The sequence below is a fragment of the Agelaius tricolor genome, unplaced genomic scaffold, assembly GCF_023055355.1.
Source record: "Agelaius tricolor isolate 1412-34295 unplaced genomic scaffold, bAgeTri1.0.p SCAF_6, whole genome shotgun sequence".
Lineage (NCBI taxonomy): Eukaryota > Metazoa > Chordata > Aves > Passeriformes > Icteridae > Agelaius > Agelaius tricolor.
The window spans coordinates 30,010,688-30,022,825 of NW_027269266.1; the positions used below are offsets into that span (position 1 = coordinate 30,010,688).

Genomic DNA, 12,138 nt, shown 5'->3' on the forward strand with positions numbered 1-12,138 from the left:
CTAAAAATACCCCTGGTGTGTCATGGCTGGAATTTCCTTATGAAATTCCTCAGTCATGAGTAATCTATACAACCCAAGGCTCTAAATCATTAATCTTCTGTTGTAAGTCTTTTAACAGCTTCAGCTCAACCACTAACCTGCTTCAATGAGCAAATCATCTGTCTTCCTAATGAGACCACTGACTACAAAAGTTAGTACCCAGCAAATTACCAGAACTGCTCCTCAGTATCTGTTGTCCTTCTGAAAACATACCTGCCTCATATAATATATCTCTTTCATCCTGAATTAAGTCACAGAATCAATACACCTAAGCTGTAGTACTTATATTCTTTTAAACAGCAGGTAATTCTAACTAATATATAGATTAATCTGTAAAGGGATTACAGGGTGGATTTAGGAAATGTTCCCCTTCCTCCTGACACAGCAAAGTACTGTAAGAACCCCCTTGGAACATTACTGTCAGTTTGTGAACATCTTATTCAGTTGATCTGACTATGAAATTGATACTACAATCTAAAGAATATTCTCTTCATTTGCTGAGGTGAAAAGGCCTTTTACAATTTTACTTAAACAATGACACTATAAACAGACATGATTTTCTTAATGAGCACAACACTTCATTGAAATAATAACTGGAAATACTGTACAACACATTTTTACGTCTATTACAAAGGCATTATTCGAATTATAGTTGACTAAAAGGAATTTCAAAAACTATGGTTTAGTGCAAATATGTCTTGAATGCATCCCAAATATATGCTGGAGGGGAAAAAAGCCATGATAAATGACTTCAAATGGCTTTACACACACAGCTTGCTTTGTATATTATAATTAATGGTAATAATAAGCAAACCTCTCCAAAAAGCAGGCTTGCTCTATAGCTGAATATTTCAGTACAGATTTTTCATCTATTTTCTGTCAAAGCAATTTTTTTAAGGAAATGAAATATTTAAATTACATAGAAATACAAATATCCAGTTTCACATTTCCCTAGGCTTATAGGTAGAATTTGCATGTAAGGATAAAATTAGAACTGCAAGACTGCATAGTTTTTTTATGCTACCGCACATTTGATATTAAAATTATTTCTGTGTGTTTTAGACAATAATTTCATTTTATTTATTTATCAATACATTGTAGGAATGCAAAAGCACAGAGAAGAAGCTTATTCTGCCTATTTAGAAGCTTCTTTAGTTCTATTTACTTTCTACTCATTAGCAAAGCTGAAGTTTTAGTGAGCCTAACACATACGGTAGGTTCAGTGCCTTCATTAAGCACCTTATTCTAACACATTAGGAAGAGGGAGTGGGGAAAAAATCACTGTTAGGTTTTGTTTTTCTCTACAAGTCTGTGATCACCATTATGGTTAGAGCACTTTTCAAACACTATTTACCAGAGAAGTTGGCACTGTGTGTTACCAAGGAACACCAGTTCCAATATACCAATCTAACCTGGTCGCTGTCAGCTTCCAGTGTCAAAATCAATTTAGCAGCTCACATATAACAGAAACTGAACACAGAACTTTTTAAATTATGAGTTATTCAAAGCTCTTTTTTCATTCAGACCATAAATGTGAAATGATAGCATACCAGAAAGCTAAAAAAAAAGCAGTATGGACTTTCTGATTTTGTACAAATCATCTTACAGATATAGATATATATACTTCAATTTTACACCCTCCAGAACTCAACCCAACTAAAGGAATCCCTTCTCCCACCCACTAGTTCCAAACCAAGCTTTCTTCCAGTGAGCCAGCCAGCTGTCACTTACATTCCCTCTTCCCAACCATCTGCTTTTTCTGAGAAAAAATAATTATATTTCATCTCCTGAACTAGCAACCCAAACTAGTCCATGCTTCACCTGTTCCTTGTGGACCACAAACTCCCAACACCACACCTCAAAGAACACCTTTAGGTACCTTATCTGCCAAAAAACCTCTTGTGCATCCACATGTCATCTATCTTCTTTAAGTGAGTCATTAACTTCTGTACTCAAACTCAGATGAAGATGGTGACTATTTATTTGAATGACAGGAGAGTTTACCAATCCTTCTAGTCAACCAGTCTCGCTCCCTATCACACTCCACACCTCATTCACTGTACAGGAAAGAGTTTTCGGGCTACCAAATCAGTACCAAATTCTTCAATTAGGCTGAGAACCCTTTCTTCTTTACAGGAAAGCACAGGAATCATCAGAGCTCCATTATAACACATTTATATTTGATGCTAACGCAAAATGTGCATGTGAGGCTGTACTAATCTGAAGAGACCTGCTTTAGAAACACAGTGGGTATAACACTGGAGGAGCCACAACTCCATTTCCCATCACGTGCCTGGGACACAATACATGTAGAGAGGAATTATGCATATGCACAATTCTAACTCCATGTTCAAGTTGGGGTTTTGGGGTTTTTTTTTTCATATTCCTAAAGGAGAACAAACTAGAGAACTCTGCTTCAGGCAAAATTTCCCAATGGCCATTTTGGAAAGTGCAGCTTAACTTCCAGGCAGGTTATAAAGCCTCTAACTTTTAATAGTGGCACTGGCCCAGGCTGATAAACACATAGCCCTGCAAGCCAGCAGCATTTCTGCTTTGAGCTGGGCTGCCAGGAGGCCAGCCTGGTTAGCAGGCTCTCCAAGGACAGGGAGAACAGCCTGGCAGGGTGTTCAGGCCTCTCATTTGCAGACTGCATGCCATTCCTTTGAGGAAGGCAGATCATCCAAGAAAGCCCAGTTTGTGCTCCCCAGGAGGGAAAGCTGGTGAAAGCTTCAGGGCAGGGATACTTGCTGAAAAACAAGGTTCTTGTGGAAAATGCACAGAGCATCTCCATTTTATCCTGCACCGAGTGCCCATCACCCTGTGTTACAAAGAAAGCAGTGTAAAATAAGCTGTGCTTTTAAATATAAAAAAAAAATGGGCATGTTACACATCATAAGGATACCACGCCCTGAACATGTTGTTCCTCTAACATTTGCAGTGAGCCCAAGGGACTGGAGAGTAAGCCAATGCCAATGAATCTGCCATCACTTTCGTAGCAGCAGGATGAGATGGGAAGGGCTGAAATCCTGGATCCAAGCAGTATTCACAACACTTTACTCACTATAATTCAGCCTGCTGCTTTTCTCCTTGGAGAAGAGGGGGGATATCTGCCTGGAGCAGTGAACCCTGCCCAGCCAGTCAAATCCTGTCACCTGCACGTGCACCGGATCAGCTCTCAGAGCACACGGGAGGAAGGGAGGGAGAGGAAGGGATGGAAGCTCACAGCTTCCTGAACATATGCAACCCACTGCCCTGCCATGGCAATGTGTGCTTTTTTTCCAGTGAAAGTTACCTGAGTCAGCTAAACTGAAAGCTACGACAAACCTTGCCCATGTTCAGGGTGCCCTCTTGGTGACTGTTCCTAATGAAGTCAGTAGTCTAGCTGGGGGCTTACCAGACACACCCACAAGAAGGACTTTAGGTCTCTCTTATATCTGGGCATGGGCTGCCTAGACCCACCCTACAACAACCAGCAAAGAGAGAGAAGAAGCACACCATGATTTATTATTGCCAGCACTAGCTGTAGGACATTCCCCACCCAGAAAAAAAGGGCACATGAGGAATGACCTGGGCTTCTGCAGTGTCTCAGGCAACATTTCTCTTTGCTGTCACCTCCAAAAGCATGTCCTAAAGGTCTAAAGGCATTTCCTTGTCTGAGAGCAGTAATTGCTGCGTTATACTGCTCAGGACGGGTACAAGCAAATTGCTTGAGCTCCTGCTAAACTGAAGTCACTCATCTCCTAAATAGCAGCAACTGTTAAGTACCATACTTTTCAAAAGGAGAAGAAAAGCTGAGTGCTGCTTTCCTTTCCATTTTTGGAACTGTACTGTAATCTGTGCAGCTACAGAGCTGCAGCTGACTCCACAGCAACCTTTGCAATGACCAGAGTAGCAGCAAAAATATCCACTGAATTTTTTGAGTAACAGTCTCAACATTCCCTTATCATCTATGACCACATATCTGTAATCTTGTTTCCAAATCCTGAAACACGATAGAAATCTGCCCCCATTTAAAATATTCTTTGCTTGAGCACCTCAACTTTTAATTGTGCTTTGTGGATACAGTTTAAAGATATGTAGAAATTTTCCCAGACATCCATTGCTAGAGGGTCAGCTGAGAAACAATTTAATCTTGGGTAATTAGCCTTTGCTAATTGCCCTCCTCCCTTCTGCACACTTATTGATACAATTAGACATCTAACTACACCAGACCAGACCCTCAATGCTGCCAAACAGAACAGCATGAAGCTCTGAAAAAACACTTCATCCTTCTCTTTTCCTGTGTACAGCCTTATTTCAGTAGGAATGAACTTGCAGATGAGCTGAAAAGTATTTCTTTTCTAAAGTACAAGTCTTTTTTCTACTGTCCAGTGAGCAGAAAATGGAATAAATTGCATATACACAATGGCAAGAGATATGAAGAGTAGGTGGGTTTTTTGTTTCTCGCAGTTATTATCCTCTGCACCTTTAGATGAATATGCAATCAGAATAGAAGTCTTTACTAGGAGAACAAAATTAGGAGACATGGTGCTATAAGCAAAGTAGTCAAGTTTCTGTGAATTTTCAGTCCAGTTATTAACATCTGAATAAGTGCTTTCAGAAGCATTAAACATAATGCTGCTTTCATGAGTGTAACTTTTGATTGAAAACTCAGTTTAAAAGAAAAAAACACAAATTGCTGAACTCCCTATCCAGACCATTCTTTTTAATTCATGCTGAAAAGTTTCAGCCAATACTTGCATCCAAATATGCCCGCGGTAATTTTAAGATAATTTAGAGTAGTTGAAGCATTCATATGCCTTATACGTTATTTAAATACACCGTAAAACCCAACAATTTGGTAAAAAGCATCCTGAAATCATCTGCTATATCCTAATAAAAGATATTAATAGCAGCATCTGACAGTTAATGACAACATAATAATTTAAGTGTGTTGACAATTATTGACCTGAACGCATTTTGGAGAAATGTAAATGCCAGAGGAGAGCAGCTACAGCTCCATGACTAATGTGTGCCCTGGATTCTGACCATCAGCTTTGCTATTTCAGTTTTGTGACCTAAATCTCCCTCCCCGACCCGAAAGAAACAAAAAAACCCAAATAAGAAATGTCTTACTTGTTCTGCCTTCTCCAGTGCTTTTCTATCCGCCTGCAAAAACTGGCAGTTCTCTCTCGCCAGCTTTTGGACCAGCTCAATCCGTCCGATGTCATCTCTTCCCTGAAGCTTGCATAAAACTCCTGCCTTAAGGGTGGGAGAAAGAGCAAACAGATACTTAAATCCACAGTCCCAGGACATGACACCACCACAAATTTCAAACTTAAAAGAAATGCATTTGTTTTCTCATATTTGCGGTGCTTCGGTGCCACTTGCTGAGCACAAACAAGTCACTGCTTCCCGGGGAACAACTGGAGAGGAACAGAAGAACATCTGAATCTCCAAATGCATCTGCTCTGGAGGAAAGAAGGCAGGGCTAACTAAATCAACCTCTCCTCTGAGTGCAACTATCAGATATGCTGTGTTTTATTTGTTCCTGTCAGCCTGTTTCCTGTTACATAAGAGAACAGAGCAAGAGGTTAAAAACTCATGGGAAAGTTAGCCAGGAACAGCCCTGGAAAAAGAATGAAGTGCAACACAAGGCACTCCTAAAAATAACAGTCTACAACTCCCTCTGCTCCCACTCCAACCATTTTTCACATATGCAAGACTCGGGAGTTAAAAGACAGTTGTGCCACAGCTATTTATTTGGTAAATATCAAATCTGTATCTCTAGATTTTGTTTAGGGAAGGAAATTATATTTGCTTTAAAAGCTATGTTAGAAATATTTTTTTGGTTAAACATGTTATTCAAGCTATGCTGATACTGTTTTGTCAAAATGGTTGTTTTCTAAAAATGCGTATAATAGATACATATAAAAAGATGGATTCATGCTTGCACACAGGCACAGTAGAGACTCATTGCAAAGTTAGCTGAAATGGGCTAAACTGCTCCTTGCAAAGTCAGTGGCTGATATCACTGTCCATGATTTGGTTATGGATATAGCCTCTGCATAACTGAGACTTGGGCAGTGATACTACACAGCTTTTATTAGCCCAGATGTTTCCTGATGGGAGCAGCAGACATCTTGGGAGGGCCCATTGTGTGGCATACCTATGATATGGCTCTATGACTCCAAAGGCAATCTGCAAATAAATATTTTTCTGTGAACTTCCTTCACAGTTTTCTTTCTACTGTTCATCTTGAGTTTAAATAAATCACTACCTACTCCAGAATTCACAACACATCTTGTGAGTCAGGCCCAAAAACTAGGGATGCCCTGACTTGCTAACCCTGCAGGGTCCAGTTCCTTGGCCTTGAGCAATTCCTGTCCATGACAGAAGAAGGTGTGAGAGTGCCCACCCAAAACATCCTACAGCTTGATGGTTTCTCCAACCAAAAAGTGGGGGTTAAGATTTCTTCAGCTAAAGAAGAAAACAAATCCACTTTATGAATAAGTTCTTGAAGGCTGATGGAAAAAATGGGCTCCACGACCAAATCCAGAGTCATTCTTACCCAACTCATCTAAAGAAATTTGTACATGCCTACATTCTTTCAGTCAGGATGAAGACATCTCCTCACAAGTCTGCATCAGACACTTCTGCTCTGATGAATAAAGGATTTCAGCCTGTGCCTTGAATGTCCTGAACTCCTTCTGAGCCCAGCCTCCTGAGGAACCCAGCTTCCCTACATAAAGAGCCTACTCTCTGGTTTGAAGGTCAGAAATCCACTGAGAATTTAAGGAATTGCATTGCCCAATCTCAAATTCCTTACATAGTCCATGAGTTCAGTGTCCCTTATCTTCTAAATTGAAGACATTGGTTTATAAACCAGTTCTGACACACTCTTATCCCCCTGAAGATCAGCAGCAAGACTGATTTTATCAAATGTTGAAGAATATAGTGAACTACTTGTCCAGACTTGTTTAATCAATAGAGAAAAAGGGGCATTTGGGAAGAGATTTTTTTTTCATTCTACAATAGACATTTTAAAATGGTCAGATCAATTGTTTCCTAATATTCTCCTTTTTCTCCAGTAATTTGCACAGGGAACCTAAGACTTGGGAGGCCTGATGTCTGCACTTCCAACACTTTGAGTGCTTGGGTACATCAACTAAATCAAGCCTGCTTATTTCATGGCTGCAGGATGCTTCTAGCAGAGTATTACATCAGTGTGATGTAGGCTAAGGACAACTCCAAAGTGGTATCACCTACTAGGACTTTGGGATGATAAAGATTTTAACTTTCTCTGGATCTGGGCTGTGGAGGCACTTTTTGTACCTTCCTGTTGTGCTGCCCTTGTTCAGGAATGGCACTCCCCAGTTTAATGCTCCCACTGAGACTAAATGAGGTCTTGCTCCCTCACCCTTCTCCTCCCCCACCTCCTTTTGGTAGCTGAAGAGGAGAATTGGAGGCACAAAAGGTAAAGATCACAGGTTGAGACAAGAACAATTTACTGAAAACAGCAATGAGATAAGAAAACAAACTGTAATAGCCACAGTAATAATTATATATAGGGTACAAATAAGAAATGATTCACATGGAAACCCCTCAACAACAGACAGTACCCAACCAATCCCTCCTCCACAATATCCCAGCCTGGAAGAGAATCCTTACCCCTGCCTCCACCAATGATAGGAGGTTGTATAGAATAGCCTCTAGGTCCTGGCTATTGCAAAAGCTAACCCTGTCCTGGCTGGAACCAGGACATGTGTCCAGGGAAGGTAGTCCATGACCTACAACAGCCACCTAGTAGAAATATACATTTTAACATGTCCCCTCCTCCTGTCACAGTTCTCTCATTTAAAGAGTTGCAGAGAACATGAAAAAAAAATTCTTATTTAATTGGGTCTCCAGAGGATAAAAAATTTCTGGGAGGGTTAAGGTATTATTAAATTAACTGCACACGTTTAGCTCTGGGAGTAAAGAATGCACTTGAAACATATAAGGCTAAACCTGTTTTTTCATCATTAAGAAAAAAAAAAAACCTATGAATCTTTTAGTTCTGGTTTCCTCACTTATACTGACTTCTCAATACAAATCCTTCTGTTAAATACTTGTAAGAAAACATCCAGGTCAATTGAATAATTAATTGATGACAGCTTCTAAAACCTGGTTAGGAAAATGTTGACAGTCTCCAATTACTGGTCATTTTCACTTCTCAATACAAATTTAATTTTCAAGCAATACTTTGGAAGGTGTTAGACAAAAGGGTAAAGGCAAGTCACCCTACTTTGCAAAGCACGATTTTGATTTTCATTTTGTGCAGGCACATATTCTCCAAAACCCTTGTTGGTGCTTAGACCTCTAATTTGTGTAGACCAAAACAATACAATTACTAACATATGTGAAGGTGACAATCAAAAATTTGCATTGTTTAACTGGCTTTACCTTATTGAATGATAAATGAATATGCCTTACAGTAAAACTTTGCTACCATTCATGGCTCAAAATTACGATAACTGTGTTTATGTAATATTTGAAATTAAATTTTAAAAAGTGTAATGGAAATAAAAGCAAATTATTCACTACTGAGAGTGGAAAGAGGAAGATGCTGACAATATACTTTCTGTTTCAGCATATCCATTGGAAAATATTCCTTCTGCATAGGTCATAAATGAGCATCTAGCAATGACACAGAGGTGAATTAACACATCCCTAGGAAGACAAGATGGGATCTTTTGTTTACATAATTTACATTGTTCACAGCATGCTTGCTTTTGAAAATCCCCTTGCTAGTTTTTTTCCACACTTCTACCAGTTTTGTCAACTAACTCAAGTGTAAATCAAGCCTCTCTGCCACAGAGCACTGTTGAGAGCAGGCACCACACCCTTCAATTCTATTAACAGAAAGTTTGTGGTGGTTTGGTTTTCTTTCACCATACCTCTCTCTCTTTCTGTAGCTGGTGAAAAAACATAATTATTACTGGCTTCACCTTTAATCAACCTGAAAATTTAAAACCGTGTGCCACTGCCTCAAAAGACAGGACATCTTGCTTTGCTCCAGTCATATGCACAGTTCCACTAAAATGAAAAATATCATTCACTCCTTTAAAACAAACTCAAACAAATTTGGCCTTCACTGGATGTCATTTTTATGGTGCTAACAAACTGGAGCAAACACTACTTTGATAACACTCCTGCTCTCCTCCCAGCAGAGCACATGAACACTTTTGTTAACTGCTCATTTAATAATTGTACAATTTTAAATGTGTTTCATATTCTTTCAAATTTTAGAAGCTGGTTTCCAGTCAATTAAAATCTGGGTGAATCAATACCCCAACAATAAATTTTTATGGGCTTTTATAATTATTTCAGGGTAATCTTATTAGCTGGTAACATAGGAGCTTTGCATGTGCATTGTCTATGTCATAAATGGGAACAAACATTTTCAAAAAACTATAACAACAGCAACTAAGTAGAACTGAGAATACATTAAATCATTCCCGTCCCCCCCAAAAAAGTCCAATGAAAAAACAGAAATCCAAATTTTTGTGCAGTGAGGTCAGTGTTTCCCTCTGGGTCCTTCTTATATCTCTGTAATGCACTCTTGGCTACATGGCTTGTACCCTTTCAGCTAGGCTTGTTCACAGACATCAGCATAAATCCTGCCTTTCTTGCACACAACTTTTCAGTTTGGCAAGATGTTAGGGAGATAAATCAGAGGCAGGAATGGCAAGCTGCATATAGGGGAAGGAGAAAAGGTGGCAACAAGTGGGGAATACAACATTTGGAAGAGAAACAGAAGGAGAAAAAAACCAGTCAAGACTGGGAAAAATCAATTTTAAATTAAAAGCAATAATCAGTACCAGTACAATGAGCAGTACAGTTGCACTTGCACAGCTTGAATGCATGAATGGAATGATTGAATGAATTGCAGATTAATTTAAAAAGATTCACAGAATTAAAAAGGGTAAGCAATCCCACAATAAAATACTCTAAAAGGCAGTTTAGTTTCTTCTGAGCAATATCCAGAAGTGTGCTTTGGTTGTAAATGAGGGCAGTTAGGGAAAAAAAGAAGAAGGTTGCTGCTTGCACTTGAGTGACTAATAAGTATCCTTATTTCATTGCATGTCTACTTACAGTGATTAAAATTCAATCAAAATGTCATATGCCCTTGCCTCCTAAACCACATCTCATTTTACTTTCACATCTGGTATATGCTATGTGTATTATCTAAAAGGAGCAGAAAGATAGCTGAAGAATGCTGTCCAATTGCAACATCATGGGATTAATTCCCAGAATAATCATCAATCTTATTCTAAATAGTCACATAAGATGAGATCTAGCAGACTTGCTCCCTCCTACATGCTCCCTGCACAGAACATCGAGGAAAATTCATTTCCCAGAGCTATTTTAAGCAGTTCCTCAACTTGCAGATCTGGAAACATTCCCAAGACTCCATTAATCTTACACATGTACCTGTGCATCAGAGGTATCCTTGAGATCTTCTAGTCCTCTTATTTCTTGACTGCTGTTTTCTTCATTTTGATGAATTGCTAAAAATAAGAAAGAGGAATATATTGGAAGCAGGCAGGTTTAAATCACAAAAAGCAGCAAAGTGGCATGGCCCACTTTAGATCAAATAGGATGACCGTTCAAGGAATATTTAAACTTTAGCATTCTAGTAAACTCCTGGAGTGGTTTTGGACAGATCCTATAAGGTACACCTTATTGGGTTTGGAAAAATGCTAAATACAGCATACTTTATTTTCCCCCATGCAGTAAAATCCAGTACTAAATAGTTATAGTCATGCTACTGTTAGTCCTGATAAAACAATGACATTTAAAGGAACTTCAACTTTTCCATACATAGTAACAAGATATCATGACTCCTAAGCAATAAAAAAAAAAAAAAAAAAAAAGATCTCCCTCTTCTTCCATTATATTGCAGAAGGTCAGGTCAGACTAAACAAAATAAGCAGATTTATTCCTCACCTCAGACTTGGAAAATTCCTTGTAAGCAAAGTGATGTCAATCTTAACAAACATAGCCACTAGCCATGAAAATCATCTTCAGAAATAAATGGTAGCAGGAGATGTTTTATTGAAAGTTCTTGCTGCTGGCACAATAGAAGAAATGAGCAACCCCACCCAATTAACATGACTTAAATCACTTAAAACCAGAAAGTTTTGCTAGACTTGTAAGTTTTGTATCAAATTTGTAATCCCCTGAATGGTCAAAACCAGAGCTAGGAGTTTATCCAGCTAAAGAAACAAGGAACCCCTTGTGAAAGAGCACCTCAGATTTCTGTGTTGCAAGCAGCTTCATCTATAGGCAGTTTTACTCTCTATACCCCGAGCTACCCTTTCAGTCAGCACAGCCACCTGCTGTATTTTGGTGGGACATTGAGCCCTCAGATGTTCTGAAATGTGACAAGTTGGGAGAGTCAGACCCACATATGTATGAAACACATACAAGTTGACTTTACCTTATACTGTACACATCACCTTAGAAGATATCTTTGATCTTGAGGACATATTGAGTGATTTCCTGGTTCAGCCACAGCATTTGTGACACCAGAAGCATCCTTGAAGCAGCAGAGCTGTCACATCTATTTCCTGAAAAACACCTCATGGCTTTGCTGTATGGGTGGTAGGGCTGAGCTGGTGTGCTTCTTCCTGCCCACCTCCTCTCTCCTTCACCCCTGTGTACCTGAGCTGCTCATCAGGCTGCATCTGAGCAGCCACAGCCCAGAACACAGTGTGTTTAGACAAGGATCACCAGTCCTGTGTTGCCTTAAAACTATGTCTGCAAGCTGAGGCAGCCCAGGATTTGATTGATGAGCAAAGGGAGCAGGAGGAGGGCTGGCTGGTAGCAGTACCACCTTCTCTCACCTATGCAATCCTCAGCCTGAATCTTCAGCCATTACCAGGTTATCATGGCCAAACTCATACATCTAATGTGAGCCATGAGGTTCAGCTTGGTGTGCCTGCATGGGTGCTCTGGGTCTGCTGCAGACAAAAAGCAGCCTAATGTTTAGGCAGCATCTAGCAACTTAAAAGAAAAGTAACTTTGGACTGTTCTTTACCTCTAAAATAAATTGTACAGATTTATTTGTTCTTA

At 39.4% G+C, this 12,138-nt stretch overlaps 1 protein-coding gene across 1 annotated transcript in view; it reads right to left on the reverse strand.

Annotated features, from left to right (window-relative positions):
- RAPGEF5 (Rap guanine nucleotide exchange factor 5) overlaps positions 1 to 12,138 on the reverse strand; it is a 157,736-nt gene that overhangs the window by 86,366 nt on the left and 59,232 nt on the right. The window contains exons 8-9 of the mRNA XM_071429179.1: positions 10,495 to 10,571; positions 5,155 to 5,280 (exon numbers count right to left, since the gene is read on the reverse strand). Of these exons, the coding sequence (XP_071285280.1) occupies positions 5,155 to 5,280; positions 10,495 to 10,571 (203 nt within the window). The remainder of the gene's footprint in view (positions 1 to 5,154; positions 5,281 to 10,494; positions 10,572 to 12,138) is intronic.